Source organism: Cornus florida, unplaced genomic scaffold (assembly GCF_030987335.1).
Source record: "Cornus florida cultivar Cherokee Brave unplaced genomic scaffold, ASM3098733v1 CherokeeBrave_3.0.0_Hap2_Chr09, whole genome shotgun sequence".
Classification (NCBI taxonomy): Eukaryota; Viridiplantae; Streptophyta; class Magnoliopsida; order Cornales; family Cornaceae; genus Cornus; species Cornus florida.
The window spans coordinates 71,495,204-71,511,917 of NW_026775579.1; the positions used below are offsets into that span (position 1 = coordinate 71,495,204).

Genomic DNA, 16,714 nt, shown 5'->3' on the forward strand with positions numbered 1-16,714 from the left:
CATCTAGTTATCAACTTGAAATGAAATACGAAATCAAACAAAGTGGATACTCAGATGTCACGCCGGATCAGACCGACAACATAGTTACTTTAGGGTTACTAGCCCATGGGTAACTTCCCTATGTGCGCACTAGACTATATAGAGGGACAATCCCCCGTACTAGAACCAAGTCCTAGCCGTAGCCAACAACTACATCCCCAAGTTTCCAAAATCAACAAATTGTGCAACAACGTATATATATATATATCAACATGTATATACAAGATATCAACCATTTACTAAGCACAACCCAATTTTTGAAACATATACAATACATGCTCAAAGTCTACAACTACTATGGCATGAAAAATGTCAAATACAAAGTTTGCAATTCCTTACACATAGAAACAATCTATTCAATAAGGAAAAACATATTCTCATGAATATAAAAGTAACAACTATGTTATCCAATGCTCAAAAGTAATCAAGTGAACATACACCAAATCCAAATCCATAATTTAAATATAAAAATAACTTCCAAAATGCAATTAAATCTATGAAGTAATAAAATAGAATTTAATTAGACATAAACTGTTAAATTCTCTAAATTCCAAGTTAATCCCAAATAACCTCAATTTAATATATATTGAAGGGCATGTCATGGTCATCACATATATAACATCAAATGACAATTTAAGTGATTGAAGCACTTAAAACAAAATTAATCAAGCTAATTAATTAATTTCCTCTAAATTTTTAAACAATTGCAAATGCCCTCAATTTAATCTATGTTAAAGAACATGCCAAGGCCTATTTAAATACCACATTAAAACTTGATTTCATACTTGATACAACCATGTGAATTACACTTTCACTAAAGATAAATATTAAATAAAAGTTATAATTCTTAATCAAATGAGCCAAATTTAATATATGTTAACCAACATATCCAAGCAAAATTTTATAGCATGTTACAATTCAATTCCAAGTCATACATATCCTTGAGCATTAAATCATTTATAAAGAAATTAATTAAAATTAAATTCCAAGATTTATACAAAACATGCATACAAGTTGTATAAGCATATATAATCATCAATACAATACAAATATAATCCTAAAACACCCCCTACCTCAATTTGAGATGAAAATCTCAAAAACCATCAAAACGAAACGGCTCCGAATCTGACGAAACTCCTAGGTTTTGTCGGGGACAACACGATCTATATGAATCTCCAAGAAGCCCCATGAAAATCCAAACTTGGCCTAAATCCCAAATTCAAAATTTGGTCAGAAATCGTTTCTAATAAGGGGTAATGGTAGAGTACGACGAGGCGAGCAACAAATGCAAAGGCCGAAGGATTTTCACTTAGGAAAAGTAGGTTAAAGGAAGAAAGAGAAGATGGCATCTCCATGGGCATCCATGGCTGCCTTTGGTCGTGCAAGGAGAGGAGGAAGAAGAAGAAAATCTGATTTTTGTTCTTTAAGGCACCTATTTATAGTAAATCACAAAAAGTGCCCCGAAAGGGACCCGCCAGGTCCGGAAAAGTGAATTTTGAACAAACGCGCTCAAACAGCAAAACTCCATGAACGAAAAAGATTCAAAATGAGAAAATATGAACAACAAAAGAAACGGCGTCAAAAACTAAGTCCCGAGCAGAAAGTTATGCTCCGAACAAGTTCGGCGGCAACCGGGTCCAGAAACTCTAAAATTGGAGAAAAACGACCAGAACGGAATTCTATGAATTTACAAGTCAACAAAAAGTGAAAATGAATCCCGTACAAGGATTAAGGCTCCAGATAAGACATTTTGCAATAACTTTCGTTAATTGCACAATGGGCCCTACAAAAAGGGTTAACTGCGAAACTGCCCTAGAATAAAAATATCTTCCAAAAGATATTTTCTTAGATGCCCCTGAAATAAAATATCTTCAAAAGATATTTCTGAAAAATACCCCAAAAAATGAAATTAATTCCAAAGATTTTATGCATCTATGCCTTTATGGGCACCGGGAGCAACCATAGTACTTTTCTTGCAAAAGTAAAGATACGTATTTCGTGGAAACCACTCACGATAAGGATACGTGAAGTCAAAAACCAACTCCGAGCGCAAGAAGTGAGGTTGTGCCAAAAACTGACAAACGGAGATAAGACGAAATAGGGAAAATGACAGAATAGGGAAAAGACGAAATAACGCATAGTGTCCAAAAACGAAAAATGCGAAAATGACTCGGTACTCAAAGAAAGTTGTTAATTCACATAAAAGAGTCTCAGAAATAAATTCTGAGCATTCGAGATGACACTAAGCGACAAAAAATCATCCACAGAAAATAAAAAACAACGGAAAAAATTTATCCGCAAAATTTGAGGAAAAAAGGGAAAGGAATAAAATGACCGGGTCATTACACTAAGGGTTTGTTGGATTGAGTGATTTGAAAGGATTTTGGGAAAGGGGGGGGGGGGGAAGAAAAAGAAAAGAAAGATAGTGAAAATTGTGTTTGAATAACTTTTAATGAAGAAAAAATTAAAAAATTGTGATCCCTCCTAGGGTTGGCAATTTTTACCGTTTCGTTAATAACGGATATAGAAACAATTTTTATACCATTGGAGTAGGCATGGATATAAATTTTGAATCCATCATGGGTCACGGAGTAGGGACGGGTTCTGATACATATCCACTCGCTCCGCCTCGCCCTGCTAACATATAATTCTATTTAATATATATATTATATAAAATATTAATAACTTATATGTGTATATATATATATATATAAAAGTTTCAATCCTAACTAAAGTGATACTATACTAGCCGCGCATCAAGTAATCTGTCCTCTCTTACACACTATCTCTCTCATGACTTGTGTTTCTAATATTGTAATTGGTCACACAATCTTTGTGGTTGCTCTCGCCTTAACATATCATTTGGTTGGCGGTGAAACAAAAACTTGGAGCAAAGTTAGGCAGTACTGTTTAGGCAATCTTTCTTTATCTTCCAACGCTAAGCCCTAATTATATATAGTTTTGGCTTTCTAAGTTGCAATCTTCAAATTGTTCTTTAATTTGTAATGTAAATTATGCATTTATGGTTCATTAATTTCACAGATGAAGACATGTTCTTGTGATATATAACATTATGTATATGAACAATACTAAGGTCCTCACTAGTGAGGATTTATACCATACTCACCGCTGATGTGGACCAATAATAAACTGACATATTCTATTTTAAATATAAAATCATAAATGGTAATCAAATCATCATATCTGATTTGGTAAGTGAATATTTACCTATCAAATTCAATTTGGTAATTAAAGATGACATGTCCATTTATTATTGGTTCACATCAATAGTGAGTATGGTGTAGATCCTCACTGGTGAGGGCTTATTGTTTTTCTTAATATTTCTGCTTGTATTAAATATTAAATTTAAACAAAATTTGCCAATTATTTTATTTTTTAAAAAAATTATAAATCTGCAAATCTTGAAATTCCATATTTTATTTAGTAGATTTATTCATTAAAAAATCATAAAGTTAGTGAAAATTTTTGTTCGCGAGGCGGGCACGGGGCACAACATTCTCCGATGGGGCAGGGATGAATATGAATATTCAACTCGTTGCGGGACACAGGGCGAGCTTGGACTTGCCAATGATTAAACGAGGCGGGGATGGATTTAGGTAAACCCGCTCCTTTGCCATCCCTAATCCCTCCAAATTCCTCGTGTGATATCCTTAAAAAAATGAGAAGATTTTTAGAGAGAAAATGATAGTGAATAAGTAATATTTTTATAATTCCGAAACTAATGGCATTTGATTATCATCTTATAATATTTTATAAAAGAGTTATTGTTGAAGATGGATTCTGCGCAACCCGGATTTGATCTGACTTCCTGAATAAAGAGAAGAAAAAGTGATCCTACAAACACCGGTGTGTTACCGGTGGAGTAGGCTCCGACGAATAAGTCAGTGTGAATGATAATCTCCCTGGAGAAATCGAGATATTGAGTTAGGGTTTTTTGTCTACCTCCAAACGTCGATTAGCCCTCCCTATTTATAGGACTTGGGTCAGGATGTTACGTAGGGTCTACGTCGTCCTTAATCCTTATCATAATCTGTTGGCCTAATCCTTATCGTATTCTGCAATTCTTATCGTAATCTGTAACCCTTATTATATAATATACATACATATATATATATATATATATATATATATATATATATTTCTCATGTTTATCCAAACTAAGCCTCAAAGTTATATAATATGTGTGTATATGCCTGTAATATGTGTCAAAAACACTCTTGATACGTGTTTTAAGTTACATTTTTATTTTAAAACTAATATGCTTAGTAAAATTAAAATTCAAAGTTTTACATTTTTATTTTTTTTCACCAAAGTAATCATTTACAAACAAACATTTTGGGTATATATATATATATAGAGAGAGAGAGGTGACGTCCTCGTGTGATTCCTAAAAACCCCTTCTCGCTCCTATTACATTTCAAAAATTGAAAATTCCCACCGTTGCCCTCTTCTGCCCTCACTCTCTCTCTCTCTCTCTCTCCCCATCGTGATCGTCTTTCAGAATTCTTGGTTCACCGTGATCGTCTTTCAGAATTCTGGGTTCACCGTGATCGTCTTTCAGAATTCTGGGTTCACCGTGATCGTCTTTCAGAATTCTGGGTTCACCGTAATCGTCTCTCAGAATTATGGGTTCATCGTGAATTCTGGGTTCATCGTGATCGTCTTTCAGAATTGGGGGTTCATCGTGATCGTCTTTCAGAGTTCTGGATTCATCGTGAATTCTGAGTTCATCGTGGTCGTCTTTCAGAATTCTGGGTTCTTTACGGTAAGCAATTTGTTATGTTTTCAACCATACATTTACTATACTTTTGATATTTTTTTTTTTGTTTTTAGATTTCATTTTTTTTTTTTGATTTTTCACAATCAATCGGATATTTTGCCCCCTAATTAGTTATTTAATTTTATTACTTGTTCATTCAATCTTTCTCTCATCCCCAGAATATGGCAGCCCTAAAAGAAGGGCTTGAGGCCTTCCAAAAATACGTCACTGCATGCTTTCGTGAATTGCTGGACCGCCCTGATCTTCTTTGTATATCCTGGGTTCAAAAATTGTTAGATTCATTGGTCTTGATCATGGGAAAATTCAACTCTCTAATTTCTGATAACAGGTCATATTTGAAAGAAATAGAAATGAAGCAATTGATTTGGCTTCATAAACTAAGGTGCGACAAAGCTTTGATGGTGATCAAAGCTACTTTGGACGGACTAATATTCATAAGACATAGCAAAGCTAGTTTGGAAGTCTTTTGCTCTGTTTTAGATGTTAAAAAATTTGATACCATTCTGAGTGCAAGAGCCTCCTTGGATGAGTTTATGGAGATTATGAATCACGAGAAAGAGAGCAATAAAGCTATTCAAAGGTTTAGGATTGAAGGTAGACTGGGGTTGCATCCATACAGATTATTCACTTGGCACACTGAAGAAGAGTTCTCCGTGGCACGAGAATTATTTCTTTTTGGCAAGCATTTTGTAACCCCCACACAAGTTCAGATTGCTAAAACTGGAGGTCTTGCCCATGCACTTTTTTCGATGGGTTATGTAATTTTTTTTGCTATGTGGGCGTTGGCGGCAGCGATTCCTTGCAGAGATAGAGAGGCTAGTGGTGCAGTATTTCGCCGGAATTCTGTCTATAGATACACTTGGTTTTCCCCTTTGATTTTGCTACGTGACAAAATTGACATTGTTGGGAAGAGGGCGGATAAGGTGAACTGCTCTGGGTTACTTAGTGAGCTGTGTGATATGGAAATGCATGCTAAAGACTTAAATGAGATGATTGTCCGGTTGAAGGACCCGTTGACTGAGGAAGAGAAGGCAGATCTCTCTCGCAGAGTAGAAGAGCTAAAAGGGGTTTTGGCAACAATGAATGACAGACTCTACCCAAGTCGCAGAATGAGTAACTCTTTTGATGCACACCTTAAAAAGGTGTCCAGCACCATCGGTGTTTTTCGAGCTGATGTTGCACATTGGAAGGACAACCCCCTTGGTACTGATAGCTGTGACGCAGACGTAAAGTACTGGAAAAAGTTCTTTGCAGGTTAGTATTTCCCATTCTTTCATGTATTTCTTTTTGTAGCCATATATGTGAATTCTGATTCGTGTATATACATGTGGTATGTGAAATCTTTTGTTGGTGGTTGCTATTTGTGTTTCATGGTTCTTAGCTATGTGGCATTCTTAATATAAGAGGTAGCTAGGTTGCTTGTTTGTTGAAATGAAGTCTGGGTAGGTTGTTAGTAACTTAACTAGCTTGGTTTTGTTGTTGTCAAAACCACATTGAGATTGACACTTGAGGACCAGAAAACTAGGAAGGACCGATTACTATTTAATCATTGACGGACTGAGAAGATGTCATTAACCTTAAATTGCGATGTAAAATCAGCAAAGTGATTGACATTTTTCTTAGTCAACAATTGTACCCTCTTTACATTTAGATGAAAAATTTCTATAGTATTTCCAGAAAGACTTAAAAGAAGCTTGACCACATTTCCATTTAATGAAATCAGAGCCTTGACTGATTGGAACATGAGTAATCTGATTCCATATTTCAGTAACCTCATTTGCCATAATTTATGCTCTACGTTTTGAATTGGTGAACTGATCTTAGCTGTTTTAGGAATATCAAACAATCGGACAATCCTGTGTCCATAAGTCTGAACTAGGGAAGTACCAATCCAGGGGTCTTAAAAAAATTTCAGAGACTGCCCATCCCCAATAAAAAAATTGACATTTTCAAACATAAATTCTTTTACCTCTAACAGGTTCTTCCAGAAGTTGGAGTTATTATTCATCAATGAACAGGACCAAATAGAATCATGCTTAAGATAAAGATTCTTCAACCATGGTATCCAGATTTTATCCTTTCCTTGAATGAAATCCCAGAATAAATTGCACTTGATGACCTTATCTATTTCTGCAACCCTTCTTAAACCAAATCCTCCTTCAGATTTTGGACAAGCAAGCTTACTCCATTTAAGAAGAGGAAGTCTCTTAGAATTAATTTTACCACCCCAAATGAAGTTTTTAATCATTTTCTCAATTATAGCAACAACTGCAGCTGGCAATTTGAAGGCAGCACACCAATAATGAACAATAGAATAGATCACAGACCTTATCAGCTCAATCCTCCAGCAAGTGATAAACTAAGAGAACTCCACCCATTGAGTTTTGTAGAAATCTAGTCAATCAGAGCTTTACAATCATTCTTTTTCAAAGCTTTATCAATCATAAGAAGCCCCAAGTATTGAAGAGGTAAAGAACCACAATTCATCTTCAAGATTCTGCATAGAGTTCTTTTCCTTCTAACTGCTTTAGAGAAGAAGACCTTACTTTTTCAAACTTCACATCCAGACCAGAGTGGGTTTTGACCTTGTCAAAGTTATTCAAAATACATTTCACTGACCTCACACTTGCTTTAGCAATCAGAAAAAGATCATCAGCATAAAAACAGTGTGTGAATACCAAACCACCCAATTCAGCAGTAACACTAGTGTGGAACCTCCCAAGAACCTCATTAACTCCATCAGCACATTATGAGGGACACAAACACCCCCTTTCTTTTCTGTTCGATAGCTGATAAGATTCCAATCACCAATGATAACCCATGGTCCATCAACAAGTGATTTACATTGAGTTAGGCTCCTCCATAAGTTTTTCCTCTGTGAAACACATTTGGCTGCATAAATGGGAGTCAGGAAGAAACATTTATTATCAGAGTATTGAGACACTTTGAGAAGCATCCACTGGTCCCCTTCTTGCAAAACCTGAAATAATTCAGATTCCATCCCACCACAATTCTGCCAAGAGGGTGAGAACTACTGTTGTTAATCCAGCACCAATATGAGTTACTTCTCTTCAACACCTTCAATTTTATGACTTCTAAGTCTGGTTTCTAAAAGACAAAACAAATTTAAAGAGCACATACCAATCCAATTTCTAACTTCTTTTTGCATAGAGGGTCTATTTAACCCCCTAACATTCCAACTGCCTAACATATAGAAGAGGAAGAAGGAGTTGGGGCACCCCCATTTATCATAGCCCTAGTAATTCTAGAAGAGCTCATAATTTTCCTCCTTGCTCTTGTATGTTTGTTCTGATATTTAGCAAGAGGAGGACCATCATTTTCAGCTTTACCTTCTTCCATAACCTGAACTGAAGTTTTCTTCTTTGCATTTGGAGAGGTACTCAGCCCTTTCATTTAATCCTTTGTGTTGGCGTTACCATCTGAAGATTGCAAAGGCAGAGAGTATAGCTTCTGAACTTTATCCCTCACATACCCTTCAAGAATACCTTCGTGTGGTCCACTATAACCTTATTCTGTTCATCATTAGCAAGATTATCCAAAATTTGAAATCTGTTCGAATTACTATTGACAGAAATAGAGCTCTTGCCAGTAGTAATAGTAGGTTGATTATACTGCACATCCACTGACTCATCACTTGTATCAGATTGCGACTGAATTGAAATAGCGATGGGGACTTGTTGGGTCTTTTAACATTCACCATTCTGGTGCTCCAAATTAATATCACTTGCCACACCCTTACCCTTTCCAATTACATTTCCATTCTCAGAAGTTTCAGCTTTCTTTGGCCGCCACACCTAACAGGAGCTTTCGAGCACTGCTTTGAGGAATGACCGAGTATCTGGCAATGATCACAGGGTTTAGGAGCCCACCGATATTCAAACTTAACTTCCACACACTTCTTTTCTCCCACCATAAGATCAACAGATTCTGGAAATTGACAGTTCACATCAATTTCGGCACAAATTCTGGCGAAACTGATCCTAGACATGGCTTCAGTGACAGAATCAGCATATACCGGCCTTCCAATGGCACTTGTCACACAACTAAAGCCTTTAGCAGTGCAATATTCTAGAGGAAGGTTTAAAACTTTAACCCAAATAGGAATCTTCTCCATTGATTCTTTCACTAAACTCATCTTTGGCATCCATTGCTTTAGCACCAAGTAACAACTGGCAAGGACCCAAGGACCACTCTCTAGAATGGATCGAGCATTGGGAGAAGAAGAGAATTGAAACAAATAAAATTCACTGCTACGAGGAAAAACATCACACAACTCAGCTTTTCCCTACAATTTCATGGCAAGGGTTTTGACCAAAGAGAGAAGCAAGTTTCTGCCAATGAAATATCCCACTAGGGTAGTTTTCCGTTTATCAGAAACAGCATCTTCTGGAGGAAAGATTTTGAATCTCTTATCTTTGATGTAACAGGGTCAATATACTCCAATACCATACGAGGCTGGGAGTCTGAAGCAACAACAGAGCTCTAGGATTTGTTTTTCCCCGCGTCAGACAAACCTTTGTTGGGTTGTTTAAATATTTCCACATTGGTCATTACAGAAGAATGGACAGGATTAGAATTTTGGCGTGGACGGTCAGGAGTAGAAATTTGGGCATTTGGGCTTAATGGCCTCATGTGACTAAGAGGTGGAAAGATAACAGAGTCTGTTACAGGAATTACCTCTTCATGCTCCTCATGCACGTGAGCTTGACGTGCCACCGTGGAATCAACCCTCAGTGCCATGCTCCCATGGTTCCGAGTCTTCCGACCACCAGCAACACCATTTCCAACTCCAGTTCTGTGATTTATGACATTTCGAATGGCTTTCTTGGAAATAGACTTTGCAAAAAAAAAAGAAAGAAGTGTCCGCTGAGAACGAACCATATTGTCTTTCAAGATCCAGAGCCTCTTCAGGAACAAACTCACCTTCCTCAGCCATCTGAGACCAATTCATAGTCGTTGGAGTAGTTTCAACCACAATCGAACCAGATTGAACGTCAATTTTCTCAACTGCAACTGATTTATCTTGAATCTTTGCTTGTGGCAGTGGAGTAACAGAGCAAAAACCTCCATCACTGCCGACCACCAAAGTTGATCCATCACCACTACCTCTATTTGATGTCTTTTTATTTAATTACAACTCCAAAAACTTCCTAATTTATCTCAAAGTCATTTAAATTTCAATCTATATACTAGGGTTCTTTTAAATGGGAAAATAGAGAAAAGGTAGGGGAGAAATTCATGGAGAAATCTTCTGAGAAGATCTTGAGAATTGCGCTATGAGGAAGTGAACAGTTGATATAGTTTGATTTAGTGATTCCTTATAGTAGGGGGGTGAACATATCTACTCGCTTCTTTTCGTGACCGATAACTTGTGGTTTTTATTTGGCATGCATAATAGTGGTAATCTGTATTAGTAGAGATGTTGTGTTGCCAGGTATGCCACTGCTACTGCTGAATCAAGGATAGGACCCAAACTTCTTTGACTAAAACTAATAGTTTAGTAAACATTTAGAAATTAGAATTTGCGTAGTTCACTAAGCAAAAATTTTATTTTAATGTTCAAAACTGAATTTATATAGTTTAGCAAACAAAATTTTACGCTTATGCCTAATTAGCAAGGGAAGGACAGCCTGTGTGAGAGAGAAATGGGATGTGGTTGTCACTTATGCTGACTTAATGAGTCCAGGTCAATCCCTCTTTACTTAGTTTCTTTTGTACGAAGGGCATTAGAATGGAGAGTCTCATTAACTTGTCTATTTGTGCGTGTGTTTCTTTAATGAAGGAAGATGGGACTTGTATAGCAAGATTGCTATAAGTAGTAAAAGCTGATTTAGGACTTACGAAGCTACTCAATATCTCCCAATTTCCCTGTCCATTTCACTCTCCTCTGGATTAAGAAAGCCGGAGTCTTGCTGGAGATGGGGATTTACTTTCTCCTTAGAGTCGATGTTAGCAAGAGATAATTTTAGTATTTTCATTCAAAGAATTTAGAAAACGAAATATATGTTGGTTGTGCAAGAAAATTGAAAAGCAACTATGCAGAATGCTACTGATGATACTTGAGTTATACGCAGAGCTGAAACTTGATGGGGGTTGATAAAGTGATTATTCAATGCAAATGAACAAGAAGCATGAAAAATGAACTACAATAGGAATTTAAAAGATGTGACCGTTAAATGGAGGAGATGGAAGCTAACATAGTCCAGTTTGTGAAATATTATTTACTTTGTCATTCTACCATTCATCCTGAACATTTCTTAGGCAATATGGTCTGGTTCGGTTGGAATATGCATGTCAGCTATATAGCCATCAACTACAAGTCAGTCTAACCTGGTACAGTTTGTGAAAAATATGCAAGTAGTGGAGGGGTTGCTTATTCATTGTATTTTAGGTCTGATGTGTCTGGGCTGGTTTAAGCTCTGATGCTGCAAAAGTAGGAGTTTGTAGCTTGTATTTTTAGGTCATTTCTCTGTTTAAGTTGATTGATCCCCAAGGTTCTTCTCTTTCTCCACCATTGCGTAATCAACTTTAGCTTATTGAGGCCCTGTTTGAATTGGCTTTTTACATGCTGCTTTTGGCTTTTTAAACTCAAAAGCTATTTTGAATAGTGTTCGGCTAATTTTTAAAAAGAGCTTTTGTGTCTTAGAAGAGCATTTTGGAGAAGCTAGGGGGTACTTGGCTTCTCCAAAACACTCTTTTGAAAGACACGGGAAGCTGATGTTTTAATGAAACTTTCAAAATAACAACTACACCCTTTTTATTACCCAGCAAAAAAATGAAATGCCAACCTGGTCCCGATAAAAGAGACCGTGTTCTTCTTCCCAAACCCTAGCGTGACAGAAACCTCACGTTATACCAGAAGATTGCCCGTCTTCTAACACTGAAACCCCACGCTCCATGAAATAACGTGTACACTCCTGCAGGCCATTTCGATATCTGTTTGTTTCGGGTTTACCCTTTTACTCATCCCGATCGCTTCTCCCTCTCTCTTTGCGAACACGTTTCACATGGCTACTTTAATCTGTACTCAATTTTCTTGAGGATTGATTTCTGTGTGAAATTAGTAATTCACATGATAAGCATTTTGGAACAACTGATTTAATTTTGCTTCTTTTGGTTTTTTATTGAATTTTTTTTTTTTTTTTGATGTTTCTGTGATGGGTTTGACGAGTTGTGCGATTCGATAAGGGTTTGAGTTTGTTGGAGGTGGGATGAACCTGCGACAGAAGAGTGGTAAAGAGGGGCTAGGATGGGGTTGATGATGTTGTTATTGTTTCTGTTAAAGTAACTAAGGAGATCTCAAGAACCGGTTTGGTTTGGGCTTGAACTCATATTGTTCAACCTGGAGCTTGTGTTACTCTTCTTCTTGTCATCCCTGCCCACACCTCAATCAAACTTCTTTAGCTATATTATATATATATATATATATATATATATATATATATATATATATATATATCTACATACATACACAAGTGTATAGGTTTTGCTCAATTTATCTTTAAATTTTGATGTAACAATGACAAATTAGATGTTCATTGCTAGAATCAATACATTTTTCTGTTTGTTGTTTGAATTTCTTTGAGTACGAAGTATTTTTCTTAAGAAAATGCTCAAGGGTTTTTAGTTACAATGCCCTGTCAAAAATGAGAAAGTGTCTCTATCATATGTTCAATTTTGTTCTTTATATTGTTGGTGTCCAGTATTTAGTTTTTGTGATAGTCATACGGCACCAACCACAGTGGCATCAATACTGTGTCTGGTGCGTGTATTTAACTTGGTTAATCGGGTTTGTTAAAACATATCACTTTGTTTTCTGTTTTTTATGTGTGAATCTTTGTATTTAGTTTTCGTGCTTCATTGCATTGTATGAAAAAAGTTTGTCAAATCATTCAAAAAATACACTCCATTTAAATGTCCTGCTTTCTTTTTGGGATGTCCCAAATAAGTATTCACTTTCCTGTTTCAAATTTTAAAATTCCCATATTGTCCTTAGTTTTTGAAAACCCTTTCAAATCAATAACGTGAATGTTTAAAATTTGTTGGGTTTTGTAATATTCTGGGAGGACAATGCATTAGGTGCATGTCCCCTTCAAAAGTTGGGGTCCCAGAGTGGGACTCTTATCAAGGGAGGACAGAGTTTATGTTTGTTTTGTGTGCATTCACGCTCTTGAACTTCAAAGCTTCACAATAAATTTAAACTCAACGGTGCTACCCCTCACCTTATTGGTATTCAGTTTGTTTTGTCATTGAGGTAGGTTCCCATTCATATGCCACCATCCACTATTCATATTCTATTAAGACCCCTATGAGTTTTGAATATATAGATTTAGTTGATTTCTAATTCAAGAAGAGAGGGAGAGACTCAGTTAGAGATAAAAAAAAAAAACCCACTTGGAGAGAGGGGATGGTGATACTAATTAGATCACTTTAATTCCCTTTTAGAGAGAAATTATAGAGGAAGTGTGGTCACTGTAATTTAGTGGGAGAATCTCCATGGCTGCCACGGACATAACCTACCCAAAGTGAAGGGAAAAGAAAATAATTTTAAACTAGAATCTATTTTTATATACACATATATGTCTATATGTTGTGTTTCTGTTTTTTGTATATATACATATATTTATGTGTGCACGCGCGCATACAGATCTTTCTGTTTCTGTTTGCGTGTGTGTGCACACACGTGCGTGCATGTGTGTGTGTGTGTATATATAGATATGCTAAAGGTGAAAGTAAGGGTGGTAAGAGCCAGCTTGTTGGAGTTCGAGCAAAGCAACAGTGTGGAAATTGATCAAGTAAAGGAAGTGGTAGGAGAGAAGAGAGGGAAAAGTGGTGATGGTGAAGGAGTGGCGGCAGTAGCCTATAGAGTAGAAAAGTGAGAGGAGAGAGAAAGGTGGTGGTGGAGGCATGGAGCGGGTGGTGGTGGAGGCATGGAGCGGGTGGTTATGGAGGAAGGAGAGGAAGAGGAGAGAATATAAAGAGATGAGGAAGAGATAGAAGAGACTCGGGTTATTATTATGGGGTGTTAACTTGTTCATTTTACCTCCATTAAAGGGGTCAGTCTATAATTTTTTTCTTCTGGAAGTGTAATTTACTGCCTGTTGCTGCCCTTCTGAATTCTCAATTGCCATTCTGGTTATGCATGGTTTTCTTAGATTGCATTTTGGTTTTGACAGTCTGTTTTCTTTATAAAGAGTAGATAGTGTGTGTTCCTTCTAACACATTTTTTTTTGTTATTTCTCTTGCAGAGTGAGGGCGATCTGAACTGAAGCGCTTATCTTTGGCTTCATGTGGCTGGTTTTAACCTTTTTGTTGCTCAGTTCATGGATTTGAGGAAATTTTGATTTGGCTAAATCACACACAATCTGACGGCTAGACGTCTTATAATTGCTTTGGTAGTTGTTCTAGTGCTGTATATTTTTGGTCCCCCAACAAAGCCATATAGCTGTTGCTACTTTTGCAGCTTCTTAAAACCTTCCTTTGTTACCTAATGTGGTAGTAGTCATTGATTGTCATTCTTTGAACACGTGTGATGGGGATTTACAATAGTATTTTCATGGATTTATTCCCGGTTTTCCAAGGAGACCAACAAAGTGTTTGGAATGATTTTATTGCCATGAATAAGTATGTTAGATACTTGCTTATTGCCTTTGTACTACCCTTCTTCGTTTCTGTCGTGTGTCTTGCTTTACTAAGTCTATCTTGATGTTCTGCAAGTTCTTGTTTTTGCATTTGTATTCCCTTTCATTATTATTATTATATTTTTTTGCATATGGTTGTTTTGCTAATTTTCTCTTAAATTTGTTCTTTCAAATGCAGAATGCTATTGCCTGTAGAAATTCAGTATTTGCCATTGCTGTTATATGTCTTTTTTTTTTTGGAGGCTGTGACATTTTTGAATATTTTAGTATCTGATTTTTCATGTATTTTTTTAGTTTTATCTATGTTTGTTTTCTTTAATTAGTCATTTTTCTATGGCCTCAGGTGGAAATGAGTTTTTTTTTTTTTTTTTAATTTCTCTTGAATCAAGTTCGATTGCATGGAATTGAAGAAAAGTTTAATTCAAAGTTAATATAGTCATGTTCGACTAAATTCTAATTTCAAGATTTCAATTTTATGTAGCTGTCGTACTCTTCTTTTTTTTCTTTTTTTTTTTCATTAATGAAATTCAAACCCCATTTTTTAAGGGGAGTATCCAAAGTTTGTAAGTCCCATTGGCTAGTAGTCAATTTACAATAGTAGTAATTAGATACTACTATGAAGTATAAATCTTTCTGTGGACTTTCCTCCCATCTCCTTCCTCCGGTACATGTCAAAACCTTAAATGATTGTTGCTTTAGCAAGGAAACATTAGGGGCCTGTTTGGCAACCTCTTTTGCTTTGTGATTTTGTTGCCCCATTTTGTTGCCAAATCGGTTAACACAAGGAAATTGCAAAAACATGTTTGACAACATTTCTTGCCTTTTGCACGGTATTGAATCTGCTTCAGAAAAAAAAGGCCCAAATTTGGAAGCTAGAAAAATATGTTTTAACTTGATTTTGCTTGCTACAGTTGAACAACAACTGTGAAGAGATTCTTTTAAAAGATCCAATATAATGTGTAAATGCCATATTTTTTTACAAACATCCAAACATCTTTCTTTTTCTTTCTTTCTTTCTTTTTATAAAATTTTTGAAAAACATTGTGCAACAAATTTAGTTACCGAACATGTTTTTGTTTTATAATAAATTATAGCACAACAAAAACATTGCTTCTGCTTTGTATGAAATTAAAATCGCAAAACAAAAATAGTTGCCAAACGAACCCTAAGATAGCATATTTACTTCTACTATTTGGTTACCAAAATTACAAGGGGAAGGGACCAAACAATCGCAATACATATGATTTGCAATAAAACTTGTAAGTAGCAAGCAAATCCACTCTATCGTCATCTCTCTCCTCTGCCACAATTATTGCCTCCTTCCTTTAGCTTTTCCTTTCACATTCTCATTACCCCAAAATAATTACCTACTACGTTATATAAGAAACCTTCATCTACATGGTGGACCTTGAGGTAAATTCTGAATTAAAATAAACCAATACGTAAATTCTGAAATAAAATAAACCAATACGTCTTCAAGTCACCGTAAAATAGATTACGTTGGCAAATTAAAAACTCTTCTTACCAAATTAGATAGATATATAGGGGTGCGATATTTGATATGCACATATTGTAGTTGGAAAGATCACCAGAAGATAAATAGCCCAGAAAACACATTGAGGGTTTTAAAAAGGAAGTTGCAGAGAAATGGGTGATGAAAAGGAAGGGAAAGATGGTTGCCGTTGAAGAAAAGCTCTGGAGTGACTAGGAGTAAAACGGGGGTTTCCTCCCAAAGTCGGTGGTGGTGGTGACTTGAGAGGTGGAATGTTAGGGGCTTGAATAGGCCGAGAATGCAGGGGGAAGTTAGCAGAGTTGTAGCTGAGTTTTATTCGAATTTTATTTGGATTAGAGTTACGAGTTGGAAAGTTTTCTGTTAATTCTAATAAATTAGCTCCTAATTGGTTGTGGAAGAAATTGGTGTGGTTGGGATCCTCCTTTAACGTTCTCTGAGTTTCGGTCCATCTCTGAGGGTAGTGAGAGTATGCTGCTTAAAGTGCTACATGTTAATTCTGGTGAATCTTTCCTGGTAAGCCCTGTATTTGCAGCAAAAACAGTGACTGAAAGGAAAGATATTTGAAAGGAGTTGAAGATGTATGCTTGTCTAGTTGATCAGCCATGAATTGGAATGTGGTTCGATTTCATGGGCACAGGATGGGTTGAAACAAGATTGATTCCTCGGGGTGTTGTTCTAGATGAATTTGATCGGTGCATT

At 36.2% G+C, this 16,714-nt stretch overlaps 2 protein-coding genes across 3 annotated transcripts in view; one reads left to right on the forward strand and one right to left on the reverse strand.

Moving 5' to 3' along the window:
* The window catches only part of LOC132274339 (F-box/kelch-repeat protein At3g06240-like), a 59,128-nt gene that overhangs the window by 39,314 nt on the left and 3,100 nt on the right, over positions 1 to 16,714 (reverse strand). The window lies entirely within an intron of this gene.
* LOC132274341 (protein BYPASS1-LIKE-like) lies at positions 4,425 to 14,533 on the forward strand. 2 transcript variants are annotated; one of them, XM_059775595.1, is made up of 3 exons: positions 4,425 to 4,825; positions 5,169 to 6,094; positions 14,110 to 14,533. In XM_059775595.1, the coding sequence occupies exons 2-3, from the start codon at positions 5,191 to 5,193 to the stop codon at positions 14,112 to 14,114; spliced, it is 909 nt and encodes a 302-aa protein (XP_059631578.1). In that variant the 5' UTR covers positions 4,425 to 4,825; positions 5,169 to 5,190; the 3' UTR covers positions 14,115 to 14,533. The 2 variants fall into 2 exon arrangements, with proteins under 2 accessions (XP_059631578.1, XP_059631577.1); XM_059775594.1 differs by having other exon boundaries at positions 4,426 to 4,825; positions 4,999 to 6,094.

Excerpts from the sequence above, each read along its gene's own strand:
- LOC132274341 (XM_059775594.1), top strand. The coding sequence starts at position 5,002 with ATGGCAGCCCTAAAAGAAGGGCTTGAGGCCTTCCAAAAATACGTCACT.